This window comes from Onychomys torridus, chromosome 10, assembly GCF_903995425.1.
Source record: "Onychomys torridus chromosome 10, mOncTor1.1, whole genome shotgun sequence".
NCBI classification, from domain to species: domain Eukaryota; kingdom Metazoa; phylum Chordata; class Mammalia; order Rodentia; family Cricetidae; genus Onychomys; species Onychomys torridus.
In genome coordinates, this window is record NC_050452.1 from 44,188,018 (window position 1) to 44,203,837 (window position 15,820).

General features: G+C 42.8%; 1 protein-coding gene across 6 annotated transcripts in view; it reads right to left on the reverse strand.

Moving 5' to 3' along the window:
• Window positions 1-8,546: 8,546 nt before the first annotated feature.
• N4bp2 (NEDD4 binding protein 2) overlaps window positions 8,547-15,820 on the reverse strand; it is a 78,543-nt gene continuing 71,269 nt past the window's right edge. For all 6 annotated transcript variants that reach the window (XM_036200822.1, XM_036200821.1, XM_036200820.1 and 3 more), the window contains 2 exons: window positions 12,974-13,097; window positions 8,547-11,689 (listed from right to left, as the gene is read on the reverse strand). In XM_036200822.1, the coding sequence (XP_036056715.1) occupies window positions 11,644-11,689; window positions 12,974-13,097 (170 nt within the window). In that variant the 3' untranslated portion in view covers window positions 8,547-11,643. The remainder of the gene's footprint in view (window positions 11,690-12,973; window positions 13,098-15,820) is intronic.

The following is a 15,820-nucleotide window of genomic DNA, read 5'->3' on the forward strand; positions in this document are numbered from 1 at the left end:
TGAGTTCCAGGAAAGGCGCAAAGCTAAACAGAGAAACTCTATCTCAAAAAAAAGAAAAAAGAAAAAAAATGGATTCCTAAGTGCTAACTGCTGTTTTAAGGAAAAGAAATTGACCAATAAAAAACAGATCAAGGCTGAGTGGGTAAAAATGCTTGCTGCCTAAGTCTGACCCTAGGACCCACAAAAAGTCATTTGTGGTGACTGGCACCTGTAACGCCAGCACCGGTCCTTGAGATGGGAAGTGGAGATGGGAAAACTTCACAGCAGCTCAGTGACAGTGGGCTAGCCTGGGGTAAGCAGCACAGCAGCAGAAGACAGCCCTGATTCCAAAAGACAGGAGAGAACCCACACCCAAAAGTTGTCCTCTGGTCCCCACGTGTGTGCTGCAAAATGTCCCACACACTAATAATAAATGAAATGACGTCTAGAACAAAACTGCCCCTGAGCCTAGAAAGCTACTGAGTTCTCCTTCCTATGCAGACCCAACCACTTCCAAATCTCAGCAAGGGACTAAGGGAGTCGACATGAACCCTCAGTTTTTTCTCTGTAGTAAAACTATAGCACTACAAGAGTGCACCATCTTTTAAATTGTGTGCATGTGTAAGTGTGCACGCGTGTGTGTCTGTGTGCACGTGTGGTGGTATTGTGTTCCCCAAAATATTGTGTGTTTCCCGAAATAAACATATCTGGGGTCAGAGAACAGACAGCCACTAGAACAAAGCCAAAAATGGTGGCTAGAAAATGGGAAGAGTAAGCCATAGCAGAAGTTGGGTGGTGGTGGTACACACCTTTAATCCCAGCACTTGGGAGGCAGAGCTAGGTAGATCTCTGTGTGTTCAAGGCCACTTTAGGAAAAAGCTAAGCATGGTGACCCACACCTTTAATCCCAGAAACCCAGCCTTTAATCTCAGGGAGTGACAGGCAGAAAGGGGAAGATACATAAGGCATGAAAACCAGGAACCAGGAGGAAAAAGCATGTAGTTAGTTAAGCTTTGGAGCAACACAGTCCAGCTGAGAGCCATTGGGATGAGGACTCAGAAGCTTCCAGTCTGAGGAAACAAGACCACCTGAGGAACTAGCAAGGTGAGATAGCCGTGGCTTGTTCTGTGTCTCTGATCTTCCAGCAATCACCCCAATAACTGGCCTCGGGTTTGATTTTATTAATAAGAACTTTTAAGATTCATACTACATGCACGTGTGCCTGGGTGCATGTGTGTGAGATGCGGAGGGGAGAGTAGCTCATGTGTGAAGGTCAGGGGACACTTAGTAGAGTTGATTCTCCCCTTCTACCTTTAAGTGGGCTCCAGAAATCAAATTCAGGCCACCAGGTTTGCATTAGGGGCCAGCAAGCGTCTCCGTGCACTGAGCCATCCCACCAGCTCTATTTAAAGTATATTTTACTGGGGTTGGGGATTTAGCTCAGTGGTAGAGCACTTGCCTAGCAAGCACAAGGCCTGGGGTTTGAACCTCAGCTCCAAAAAAACAAAGTATATTTTACTGATTTTTTATAAATTCGGGTGGGAAAATAAACAGGGAAGAAGGGACTTCAAACAGTGAATTCCCGCTGCAAAGTAACTCAGAAAGACCCAGAGCACATCCATTTCTCACAATCCTTTCAGCTTCTCTGGTCGCTCTATCCATCTCCTCCCTCCAGTGAATACAAAACCGCAGAGTAAAGAATGATCCCAACAAATCCTTCCTCCGAGCGTCACGCCATTGAGTCAGATCCAATCAGTGTGAAAGATGGGGACCGTACAAATAAAGAAAACATGTTTTAATTCACCCATCCTCCCAGCAGGCTTTCAATCTTGCACTGGACCACACTGCCTGTCACATTCCTGGATAATGTATATGGGGTGGCTGACCCAGAAGTCTGGTATTAGCCCTCTGACCTTCTCTACCCTGATGACAGCCATCTCTGTGATATGCCACCAGCCAAACTCTGAGATTCCCTCCTTCCTCTTTCCTTCAGACTCTGCCTTTCAGAAGCTGTTCTTTGTCTTCAGGACTCAACCTCCACTTCCCTGCATCCCACTCGATGCCTCCTTCCCAGCCCATTTCAACCAGGCACTTCTCCCATACAGCACCCTGAACTGCTCCTGTTACTAGAAACATGGGGGAATCGCTTGTTTAGCACATGGGAATGGAGTCCCTTCCTGGGGTTTATTAAAAATCATTTAAGAATGGACTCAAACAGAAGCTCGAGCTTGAGGAGACGTATTAGCACTTAGGGGGAAACTCCCAGAGCAATAAGCTATAAATCCCAGCAGCTTCCCATAGGATAGTGGAGGAGGGGGGTCAAAGTCATGCCATTTTAAATCAGCATGGAGGTCAGCTGCATGGTGGACAGCAACAGTATGATGGGAGAGAGACTTTAAAGGAAGCCCAGAGCAGTTAAGGAAATCATGCTTTCAACAGTTAGAAGGGAATGTTGGGCTTTCCTGGGCAATTCAGAAAAGCAGGCTGACTTATAAAGCTGTTACATCCATGGGTCCTGATAGGGTTTGTTTCCTCTGCCAGTTAAAGTGAGGGCAATAGCAGAAGAAATCTTGAGACACAGCAGAGTGAGCCAGTAAAGAAAGCACAGCAAGGCAGGTACTCCAGGAGCCAGAGTCCAAGAGGACTGAGAGAGAAGGAAGCTAATAGCCCGCAACATTCGGGCAATCATGCTCTGAACTGGCTTTGAACTTAAGTTCATTCAAGGGGATTGGAGTGGCTGATGATAGGAACAAAAGCTTGCCTAGGCCTTTGTTTTAAGTTACCAGGTTTTTGTCTCAGGTCAGGAGGTGAACCAGAAGGAGTGATGGATATGCTAATTAGACTGGGTATGGTGGTGAGTATACAAATGTGTATAGAACAGTTAATGCATGTGTACATCAAATCATGAAATTTGTGCCTTGTAGTTGTAGGACAGGCCCATAGGGTCAAGGATATTGACTCAAACCAGTTGCCAAGGCATGCACATCACATACTTCCTTATGAGCCAACCTGGAGTCTACCTGTGGCTTAGCAACAGGAGCTGTCAGAGTTCCTGATTGTGCCCAGCCAATGAGGAACGACCACATAATGCCACCAGATTGTGACAGACTGGGTGCTGGGAGTAGGGTGTATAAGGCCTTCCCTGTTATTAAATAAAGGAGTTTGTTGTTTGCCTTCAACTGACTCCTGGTGTCTGTGCCTTCTCACCCACTCCCCCGAGGGAGCTGTTAGGATCCAGCAACAATGCCTTAGGCACGTTTTTTGTCATAACTTTAATAAAACTGAAGACTTAAAAATGTGGGTGGGGCTGGAGAGATGGCTCAGTGGGTAAGAATGCTTGTTATGCACACATGAAGGCCTAAGTTTGCATTCCCAGGGGGTGTGCACGCATGCTAGGAGGGTTAGTGACCTAAAGGCCCCAGCTGGACTGAGAAAGTTGGGCCAGAAAAGTTGACTCGATTGATAACACCTTCAGGCTGTTAGGACCCAGGAAGCTAAAGATTCACCTTAACTGTGGGTCGTCCTTCCCATGTTCTGAGGTCCTGACTGAATAAAAAGGAGTATGTTGGGCACCAGCATTCTGCTTCTTCACTGTGGATGCAGTGACCAGCGGCCGCACCCCCAATGCCACACCTGGGAGTCAGAAACCCCCCCCTTTCCCCCTTCGCCGGCTTTGGCCAGGTATTTTTATCACCGGAACTACTCCACGCCAGACTTTAGTTTTTCTGTACCACACTGCGCACATTGATCTTAAACTTGCGGGCTCAAGGATTTCCCCCAAGACCTCCCAAGTGGCTGGGACTAAAGAGACATACAACTGCCCCCAGTCGGTCTTATTTCTAATGTATGGTTTGACAAGTCTTACCATGGATCAAATAGGGACACTGTCCTTCTCCTGCTCCACTTCTAGTAAGCTTTCTGTACTGCAGGGCTGAAAAGTCTCCCAGACCAGGCTTGCAGATGCAATTCTCAATGCAGAACAGACCTCCTGAGGTCTGGAATCTTTAAATGTATTCAAAAGTAGACATTATAGACAATGCCCATGCTGTCTTCAACAGTCACTTATGCCCAAACTGATTTTGTTTTTGAGACAGGATCTCCCTATATAGCTCAGGGTAACTCCAAATTCATGATCCTCCTGTCTGTGTGTCTTAAGTGCTAGAATTATAGTGTACACCACATCAGCCTGTGTTCACTCTTGATTCAAAAGTATCCCCGTCTCCCTCTTCTCCATTCCTTCACCTCTGCCTGGGAACCAAATCCAATTCACGCTAGGCAAGCGCTCTACCACTGGGCCATAGCACAGCCTGGTCATCTGCCCACCACCTATTCTGAAACAAACCCCAACCGAATCACTTTTAGCACGCACGTTTAAAGCAGTACTCTTTCAAAAGTTAAGTGCAATTATGCATCCACTCCGTGTTCACATTTAATCGTCTTTTATTATAGAACAACTTGCTTTGTTTTGCGAGCCAGTACCCAAATAAAGCCCACAGATTACAAGTGGTTGACACATTTTAAGCCTTAATGTCTAAATCCTCCCTTAATCTGGGTGTTATTCTGAAGAATTGCTTTGTACCCACTCTGTATTTTGGTGGCTGTGTCCGATGGTTTGCTGGTCCATACTTCAGTCTTCCATAGTTTCCATAAATTGCTGGGTACAAAAGCTTCACTAGGCTTCACCCTCCAGGATGAAGGTGAGTTCTCTCTGCATCATCAGCCTCTGCCAGGTAGCTAACGATGGCATTAGCAGTTTTGGGGAGGAAAGTGGATTTGCTGCTTTCTGATTAGCATGGGTTATGTGACTTTAGGCCACCAAAGACGAAAACCTCTGCTCATGGCCAAGACAATATTCCTTGCAGCCTTCTGGGGTGGGAAGACAAAAGTATCTCATTTATTCTCATCCCTTCAAGGATGAAGTCCTTTAGGGTGCTAGTTTTACAGGGTGTCTCTTAGTAGTCCCAAGTGTTCTGAGCTTTGTCTTCGGTCTCATGCCCCAAACTCAAACTGAGTTTGTGATCAGAGGCCCTGTTTGCAAAGGGTGCTTTCCCTGGTTTTGGCATAACCCTAACAACTTGCCAACTATGCGATGGTTAGTGTTAACACTGTCACTTAGAATTTGTGGTTTTCTCAACCCCACAATGCATCAGTCCACGTATGTACAAAACACTCATATATCTCATATTAGGCAGGTCACACTGGTGTAGCAATCCCAGATTAGCCTTAAGTGTCCTTCAAGGAGCACAACGGGAAAGCCATGTCACTTAGTCCTTCTCTAAAGAATACAAGGCTGCAGTCCCCAAAGGCCGCCTCATGCTACAAGCAGGACTTGTTCCCACAGTTAAAGACGATTAATACTTTTTGTTTTCTTTAGAGGGCGTCCTAAATTTCTCAGTTTTTTAAAAAAATATGGACACTTTAGAATGTCATTCCTAATTGAACTTCACTAGCTAGACCACTGGTAGAAAATGCAAGATATACACCTAAAGAGGTGCTCAAAAGCAAATGGGTTTCTTAGACATGTTCACAAGAATACTGCTGTGACGGCACAGGGAAGAACGTGGATCAGTGCTATCCTCCACCCCCACTCTACCAGCTGCTTGCTTGGCCCGCAGCTGTCCCTGCACGACAGAAGACAGACCACCGATGGGTCACTGCCAGTCACTGCTCCATCCCTAGGTAATGAACATGCTTATACTGTGAAACCAGTAATTTTAAAGAACTGGGATTTCTTTAGCTATTAAAACTACATCATTTCTAACAAATGAAAGAAGCTGAGGTTACCATGAGAGCTCTAGAACCTCAGCAAAGACAAGGATGTGGTGGTACTGTGTTCCCCAAAATATTGTGCACCCTAAAAACGTATCTGGGGTCAGAGACAGAACAGCCACAATATTAAACATAGAGGATAGGCAGTGGTAGCTCACACCTTTAATCCTAGCATTCCAGAGGCAGAGATCCATCTGTTCGAGGATACAGCCAAGCATGGTGTCTCAACGCCTTTAATCCCAGGGAGTGATGGTAGAAAGCAGAAAGGTATATAAGGCATGAGGACCAGAAACTAGCAGCATTTGGCTGGTTAAGCTTTTAGGCTTTGAGCAGCACAGTCCAGCTGAGATTCTTTCGGGTGAAGACTCAGAGGCTTCCAGTCTGAGGAAAACAGATCAGCTGAGAAACTGGCAAGGTGAAGTGGCTGTGGCTTGTTCTGCTTCTCTGATCTTCCAGCATTCACCCCAATACCTGGCCCAGGTTTGATTTTATTAATAAGACTCTTTAAGATTCCTGCTACAAGGTACAAAGTCTGTGAACTCACACAAAGACTAAGATGCCGACTTCCAAACGTTTCAACCCTTTTCTTTCAGGCTGAGTCGGCAGAGGCAGGCAGAGTCCTGTCTCCTAGCCTGTTCGACTTGTTGCAAATCACATGCACTAAATAATGAGCTTCTGGACGTGGATGTAGTAACAAGGGAGGCATAAGGTAATATGCAAATTGACTAACTAAGCATTATCACAAGAAATAACCTACAGGCCTCATCAAGTTGTCAAATCAAAAGTGATCCTGTTAGCAGTTAAATTATGAACCTCAAATCCATTTCCTCGGCCATATTGACTATTAAAATTACTTTAATATTTAAAATCAAAACATGTAACATAGTGGGGGTTCCTTATTACTCTTTACTATTTAGAAATTATCAGTCACCTGCTGAAGGAATACATTAAGACCTAATTTCTACATATTTATGTCATAGTAAAATGGTAAGGCAGAGACATTCCCCTCACATTCATCTTCTTTCTTTCAAGAGAATGCTCAAAACTTAATACAGGGCAGTCTGAAGTAGGCAGCTCTGCAGCCTTTCTTGTAGGTACACGTGACACCATAACTACATTCTGGCTAATAAGATGTAAATAGAAACGTCATACAGCAGCTTCCACAAGGACCTCTCACAGTGCTGGTGCTGCCTACTGCCACCTTCCTGTCGTTCTTCCAACAACAACAACAAAAACGTGATATTTGTGGTGGTATTTTTATTGTGCTGAAATGTGATTTTATTTGTATGTTAATAAATAAAGTTTGCCTGGAGATCAGGGGTCATATTGAGCCAGGAATAGAAGTCAGGTGGTGGTAGCCCACACCCATAATCCGATCACATGGCAGGCAGAATCTCTGTGTGGTCAAGGACACAGCCAAGTGTGATGACATGAGTCTTTAATCCCAGTACCAACCATAGAGTCCTGGAGGTCTGTATAGACAGGCAGTGATGAGGAAGTCATGTGGTTTGGGATTAGAGCCAATGAGAAGGCAGAACAGAAAGTCAATAAAAAGACAAGTCACACAGGAAGAAGGTCTCTCTCGGGAAGGACGACAGTGAGTGGTAAGCTAAAGGTAGTCGTGGCTCTTGCTCTGATCTCTTAGGCTTTAGCTCTGTATTTGGCTCTGTGTTTCTTATTTAATAAGACTGTTTAGAATTTCATCTACAGTAGTTAGAGGCCTGGGTATGGCAGGAAACTGAAAGGACCTTAAATCCTCCAAAAAGAGCATTCACACCAATCCTAGATCTTTATCTCTGTCACCTAATTTCAAGAGAGAAATAAACCATTATGTTTTAGCCATAGTATTTGGTGCCCCCTAAATACTGGCTTTCTTTGGATAAAGGACAAAGGCAACTTCATAAATGGGAGATTTTCAAACAGGCTAACCAGCTACCCCTGCCATTTGTGGTTTTGTTTGTTTGTTTGTTTTAATTATTCATATTTGAGACAGAGTCTCACTACAGCTCCGTCTGTTCTGGAATGAGCTATAGACCAGGCTAACCTTAGACTCACTGAGACCCACCTACATCCTGAGTGCTGGATTAAAGGTGTGCACCACCACACCCAGCTCACTTCTCCCTTTTTAAGGTCATCTGTAGCTGTTACAAACTAGGGATCAGATAATCTAGGTGGAGTTGTACCTCTGCCACTATCTGGCAAGCCAATTAACTTTTCTGGTCCTGTGTGTCTCTATCCTTTGAACTGGAGTAGCACCATCCACATAAGAAGATCCCTTAGAGATCCACAGTAAATAAATGTGAAAGCATTGGGCAATATAAACCGCTATACACATACTAACTGGTAAGAATATAAGCTACCTGTGGGTAGAAGCTGTCTTAACATTGCATCTTCAGTAACAAGTGCTCAATAGGTATTCGTTGAACAACTTTAACATCTTTGATAATTGATAAATTATTCTGCTTTTTTGAGGCATAAATGGTAACTCCTAATTTTGATGTCAGTCCGACACTGCAAGGGTATGAAGAGAGAAGGCCAGAGGTGAACCCACTTATAAAAACAACACAAGCTGGCACAGTTGTGCAGAAGTGGAAACTTGATGACACTGTTCCCAGAGAATCACAATGACACAGCAAAAATATCCTTTAAGATTTAAGCCACTAAACCTGCCACATCAAACGAACGACTTCCTCACACTGAACTGTGACTAAAGCATTTTATTAAATTAAGTGTGTAATTTGCAAATGGTTTCATAAGAAATTTTAAAAGCAAAGTTATAAACATTTTCAATAAAAAAGTACAGAGTTGACAGCAAAAATCTCATTTTTATAGTACAAATAAAACATTTGCTTCTGCTATACTGTCCGAGCAGCTTACAGTCTAATCTTCAAATGCTAGCTGCAATGTGGCACGTTACTGAGACGTCTCAGGGTAAACACAATAATAACAGGTTCATCACTGACTGCGGAAGTCAACTGTGAGGACACAATGGATGAACTGAGGTCATGAGGCGTTAGGACACAGATGTTCTAGCCTTGCTTCTCTAGTCCCTTCTGTAAAGAGGCATCAAGTAATACTGTAAACTTAAATTACACCTTAAAAATGAGCACCAGTAACATACATTCTACATCGACTTGCTTTTCCTTTTATATGGCACTTGGTTTTGGCCACACAGACATTTAAATCTGTTTTCTTAAAAGTAAGCAACATTTAAGCACAGGACAGAGCACTATCAAATGTCACCTCAGTGCACTACAGAAAAGCACTTGGAGACAACAGCACACATTATTTTTGTCCGTTTCATACGTTTTCTTGAGAGCAGTTAAAACATTGTCAGAACAATTTCTTGAATTGCCAGCTCAGAAATAACTAACCTTGTCATTACATATGTCCTTCTAAAGCAAACAGAACACCTGAATTTAAAGAGAAAAAGACCAAAACAAAGGTCAGGAAACCACCCAAAAGAACGGGAAGCTTTTCTTCTCCTATGTTAGAATACAAATCATTTCAGCCCGTTTCCACCATTTAATGTGGATGATACTGAAAAACAACAGGAGTATAAATAGTGTGGGGTACTAATAAACAGAAGAAGACTTTAACTCAAAAATAACAGCAATATATGAGCAGCTAATAAATGTCAGAACAATCAGGAAACGGGCTAAGAATGGTCGTGAGGGCCCTGGCCCTGCTGCACACTCTATGGTGTTCCATTCTCTCTTTTTCACTGGGTTGATACCAATAACAGACTATTAGATGTATATAACTGCTACTGAGATTCTTCCAATATTTTGGAAGAAATGCTATACTTTTAAAATGCATTAAAATACTAGGCTTACAAAGAGTTCTTTTAACCTGGATCATTTCTAAACCATCTTTACCTCTGACACAAAATTTAGAAGTGGGCAAAAGAAAAATACCTGATAATCCCCAAAGTATCTCTACCTCTGGCTGGGACATGAGATTTAGAGATTGGCAAAAGAAAGATCAGAGAATGTTCTTTCATAATTGTAACTGCTTAAACAATACCAGATAGTAGGGTGGGGAGGCATTTGGGGACTATAAATATATATATGTTAAAACTTTGTGTATGTATAGACAATAACTAAGGACTACGAGGCCAGCATGGCTAAGCACACCTATAATCTCAACGGAAGGCGAAGGACGGTGAGTTTGAGGCCAGCCTGGTTCAAGGTCTCCATCAGGTCACTCCGTCTCACAGAAGCACTAGCAGGCTTCTCAGCGTCGGGCCGGGCATGGCAACAAAGCAGCTGCTTTCCCTTGCCCTCCAAGCACGGAGCACCACAGTGGACTTCTTGTCATTGCTCCTTATTAATTATAATCACAGTAATATAAGAAGTCTATCTAAGTATTCGAATGTGATTTTTTTTAAAAGGTGAGAAAACATACAGCACAGAAAATGGGTGTGCAGTTGCACACACTCCAATAATTCCAGGGTTCGTATTGTTTCTCACTGTTTAAATCATACTGACTTGAAAACAGGAATAAGCTTACTTCATTAACTACTGATTGTGGGTTTTGTACTGAGTTGTACAAGGGAACTGCTTTATTTTTAACATATATATAACACTTCTGAGCATTACCAAAAACAGTGTGAGACACTACTGCAATTTTTAAAACCAATTATTACAAGTCTAAAAATATAACTACTTGAATATCAGTACTCACTAACCATTTGTAGGTAATAAACATAGATGTTTTGTTTTTATGGCAATAAAATCCAGTGGTAAGGCTCGTATTTGAAAAGCATGATTCCTAAGATGTAAGAACGTAGTTTTGAGTTTTATTCCCATTAGCTTGTCTGCTCTCTGGGGGCTCATTCTGTCTGTCAGTATCCTTTCAGTGTAGGGCAATGCTGCCTCATTCTTGATGGAGGTGACTTTGTAAGCTAAAGAAAAAGCAACATAATTGTCTGCAAATACTGTATATGCTGAAAATACTCTGTATATCCAAAGTTAAATTTATTTTAACTACAGTCTCATTATAGAAAAATTACACTTCACCTTACTAAGTCAGTATAAAGGAAATCAGAATTTACATACTATCAGGACACTAGCCCAACAGAAGAAGTCAAGGAGACTTTTCTTTCACAAAGTTGGCTCCTTTTCAAAATAAAGGTAAAAAATATTTCTAATTACAAGGGTTTCTTTTACAGTTATACCAAAAACAGTTTTCACACTTAAGTCAATAGGATTTTTGACTCACATAGCTTAGAAATGATGTCTCAAGTATAAAACACGCCACTTACAAGCAGTCCTGGAACCATTTCTCCTTCTCGGAGGGTTCCCTATCTGTGGGAGCTAAGAGACTAAGTTAGTCTCGAGCCAACTCTCCTCCCAGCAAACGCACAGCACCACAGCACAGACGAAGGGATCAAGATCAGAGACACAGGAAAGCTGCCCGTCTATCTGCACAACATGGCAATACCCAGGGACTCTGTGACAGGCTGCTCACCGTCCTCCTTCACCACCTGAGGACAGTCCTTCCCAGCCAGGAACCAGGGCTCAAAGCATGCTGCCCCCCCAAGACAGTTACAGGACTTCTCTAAATGGGAAACGGTTAACACAAAGGCAGTGGATTTGTTGTTGTTGTTTGGGGTTTTTTTCCTAAAAAAAAACGAACTAGAGCACTTAAGACTTTTAAACTTCAGGTGATAACTATTTTTTAGACATTTTGCAATCAATAAAAATTCCTTTTAATGTTTTAACAAGTGATAGACTGGCATTTGACCCAGTAAAACGACTCTCCTTGAATTCTGAAAATTTCCTGTGTTATATTCCTAATAAAACACATTTGAGAGTAGAATTGACAGAGTCACTGCAGAAAAACAATTTCAGCCTGTAAACCTTCGTGCCTCTAAGTCAAGGGCTTCTAAATTCACTTTAGCATGACTTTCAAGCACCCTGGCTTAATTTCAGAGAACCTGTGGAAATGAGAAAAAGAATTATTGAAAATGTACACATTTCAATACTTAAGAAGCATATCTTGTAATCAATCCAAATGACCTACACTTAATTTTTATTGCTAACACTGCTTCCTTTATTAACGTTCAGGACCAATATCTCCGTTTGCAAAGCCCTGATTTACTGTCAAAGCAAATACAATCCTAATGCTGCAAGTTCCTCCGAGATCACCAGTCAGTAATTTACGATTTTCAAAACTTCTCAAGCCTGAATTTGACCTTCATGAAGAAGAGTCTGCTATATAAAAGATAAGACGGTGTATTACATTGTTTCTGTACATCAAGGAAGCACCACCGAGAAGCCTCTGACACAGCAGCCAAGTCCCACTCATCTGGCCATGCGAGGCTTCAAGCTGGCCTGTGTCAGTTTCGACAGGCACACCAGGAACCAAGGTGGCTCATTACATGACAAAGTTCTTAGCTACCCAGCCCAACTGTAAAACTAGCCCTGAGAGGCTTCTAACTTTCACTCACAAAAGTAACACTTCTATTTTCCAAAAGGAATCAGGTAATATCTCACTGCAGTGGCACACACACAATTGAGACTGGGAGGCGGGGAGGGCAAGGAGAGACTTAAGGACTGGTATTCTCGAAGAATCTACTCAGCAACAAAGCTTTATCCCTGGAATTTCCCTTGCCAGTTTCTATTACTGACTACAGTGGAAAAGGACAATTGGCATCTGTCGATAAAATCATTAATGCATTTAACTTATGAAGACATAAAATTCACTTAGGACTTCTGCTAAAGTTGAAACATCCAAATTATAACTATTTCAGCCAAAGGTCCACAGATACACTCTGTCTTTCAAAATGAACAAGTCTTCCTCTCCCCCCCTCCCCAAAGACACAGTTTCTTCTGTGTAGTTTTGGAGCCTGTCCTGGATCTCACTCTGTAGACCAGGCTGGCCTCGAACTCACAGAGACCCACCTGTCTCTGCCTCCAGAGTGCTGGGATTAAAGGCGTGCGACCATGACTGCCCAGCTCAAAATGAGCAAGTCTTAGGACTCTCTCATGTGTCTAGTTCTGTGGGGTAGCTCATTACAAAGGAGTGCAAGGAGATTTCATTTTTACAAGTTTACATTTATGATAGCAAGTCTTAGCAGATCATCACTGACAAAAGCCATAGTTTCCTTTGATTTCTTATTTACCAGACAACATAAATCTACCAAGAACAGTTATTATTTAACCATCAGGTTGTGGCTGAAATCGAATCGCTGGACTGAAGCAGCTAAGTCTACACTCACCGGAAGCTGTGGCTTGTGAGGTATTTAATGACAGCTGGCTTGATGCGAGCAACTCCTCCCTGGCTGTGGCTTCCTCTCCCCGTAATCACAGAAAGATAGGGCTTACCACCATTCTGCTTAAACTCTATTAGAATAGAAACAGGGACAGTTAGAAATCATTTCCCACATTCTCAACACAAAATCTAGTCAAAAGCATATGAAATGACTTTCATGTGTTTTAGAGATTTAAAACCTAGAGGGAAAATGCAGAGCCTCAAAGCAATTTATCCCTGAAAGACTTGAGGACTAGGCCTGGCAGCACACACTTGGTAGCAGGCTGAGAGACAAGGATGTAGACCTGGGGGCAGCCAGGGTTACAAGATGAGTTTGAAGTCAGTACATAGGAGACTCTGTACCAGGAAAGAAAATAATCTCAAGTTAGGAGACCAATTTCCATTCGCTACAAGTCTTTCTGAATAATAATGACAGCAATATTAATTACATCAAAAAACTGTAGCCTGGGCTACGGAGTTATAGGAAAGGCACAAAGCTCACATAGAAACCCTGTCTCAGAAAAACAAAATTATTACACACATGGACTCAGACACTGTTTTATATGACATATTTTCCTGAACTGGAATCTGTAGGGAAAGGGGGCCAGCTAAAGAAACCCACCCTGACCCTGGAGCCCAGAACCACTGAAAGAAACACAGCCTAGATTTGGGACCTGAGCTAGAGAAAGAAACACTTTATCCCTGAACCCAGAACCAAAGAAACATGCCCTGACTCTGAAACCAGTGCCAAAGAAACACTCTTTGTCTCTGGAATCAGAGCCAGTGAAAGAATTATGCCCTAGGCTTAGAATTAGAACCAAAAAGCTAAGAAAGGCCAGTGAAAGAAACAGTTTGGCTCTGAAATCAGAGCCGTCTCTGCCCTAACCCACAAAACTAACCAATCACTGGGCATATAAAAACTAGCCAATCCCTGGACAGAAAATCTTCTCCCTGGAGAAAGCCGCCCCTAGAAATCCTATATAAACCACTGCCTGTTGAGTTGTCAGCTTTCCCACCCTGGCAGAGGCAGCCACTCTGCTGGACTCCTTCCCAAATAATCTCTTTCTCTAAAGAGTCTTTGGTGTGAAGATCTTCATTTGCTTGGCGCAGAGAAGAACCACCTTGCTAAGACGTCCCTTAGGGAACTGAGCAGAAAAAACCTTGGAGAGATGTCCTTAGGGGGCTGAGCAAGGTGGAGGTGAACAGAAGAACCCTGCTGAGACGTCCCTTAAGGGACTGAGCAAGGTGGAGCAGACAAAGTAACAACTTTCCACCAGAGGAGATGGCTACATTTCTGCAGGGTTTCCCCTTTAGCAAAATGAAGCAAAAGAAGCAATTATCTTGGCCGGAGAAGCAGAGCTCTGCTGGGAAGCCCCCTCAAGTGGGGGTTGAGCAAAGCTCAGCTGCAGCAGCTCTCCAGGAGAGGGGCCACCCCCAGACCCCCAAACTCCAGGTATCGCCTGACTCCCCTGAGCAGTCAGGATACCTTTCCCTCCAGAGCTGAGCTGTCCCATCAGCTCCAGGTATTGCCTGTCTCTCCCGAACAGTCTGGACACCTTTCTTTCCCTCCAGAGCTGAGCTGTCCCACTGCAGCTCCAGCTGCCAGAGCTGCCCTAGCAGCTCCAGGTACCCCTGACTCCTCCGAGCAGTCAGGACATCTCTCCTCCATAGCTGCAACACTCCCTTACAATTTCCCCATAACCTTATTAACGAAGTATTTTTAAGCCAACCAAACCAGCTTTTGTATGAATCACAGTTCTGCCACAAATTAATTGTGTGTGACCAGGTTTCTTGGTGCCTGTTTTTTCTTCACATTAGGGAAGGGAGATATTAACAGCCACTACTTTATAGATTATCTTCCAGAAACAGCGAGCTATTAGCAAATCTAATTTTAACATGGTCCTTCTATCAAAGATAAATCCATTGTTAAATTTTTCCCAGGAGAGATTTTTTTTAAAATACTGAACAATGCTCATCTATCTATCTATCTATCTATCTCTATCTCTCTATCTATCTCTCTCTCTCTCTCTCTCTCTCTCTCTCTCTCTCTCTCTCTTGAGACAGGGTTTCTTTGTAGTCCTGGCTATCCTGGAACTCACTATGTAGCCCTGGCCGGCCTCAAACTCAGAGGTCCTCCTTCCTCTGCCTCCTGAAAGCTGGGATTAAAGGCGTGTGCCACCACCGCCTACAACACTGATCTCTTTAAAGAATGCAGCTGCTATTTCACATTTAACCTTGGGAAGGTAAATATATAAATTCTGAAATCAATAACAGCTCTAATAGAATAACAACAACAAAACCAAAAAGTCCTATTGATAATAAAGTACTTAATGTAACAGATTTGTTTCTCATTCATAAATAGCCTAAGTTTTTAGCTTTAGGTAAAATATATGTATAAAACATTAAACATTTCACATTCTGTGTTCATTAAGTAACCTTAATCAAATAGAACCAAAATATTGTTTTTTCAAGTCTCGTTCTATACAGGGCAATACTTGGCTTGTAATTTTATTTATTTATTTACTTATTTACTTACTTATTTGAGACAGGGTCTCATTATATTGTCCTGGCTGGCATGGAATTCACTATGGATACCAGGCTGTCTTGTAACTTACAGTGATCTGCATGGGCCACCATGCCTTGGAATTTTAAAAGGATATATTGTTAGGACAGGAAGGTTATGAGTCCAAAATTAGCCTGGGCTACCTACACAACAAGGGCCTGCCTGGAAGCAAACTGACGGCTTCCATTTCAGTTTACTTACACCCATTCTCATGGCTCCTTCACTCCTACCTCCTCACCAGGGAGTCAGTCA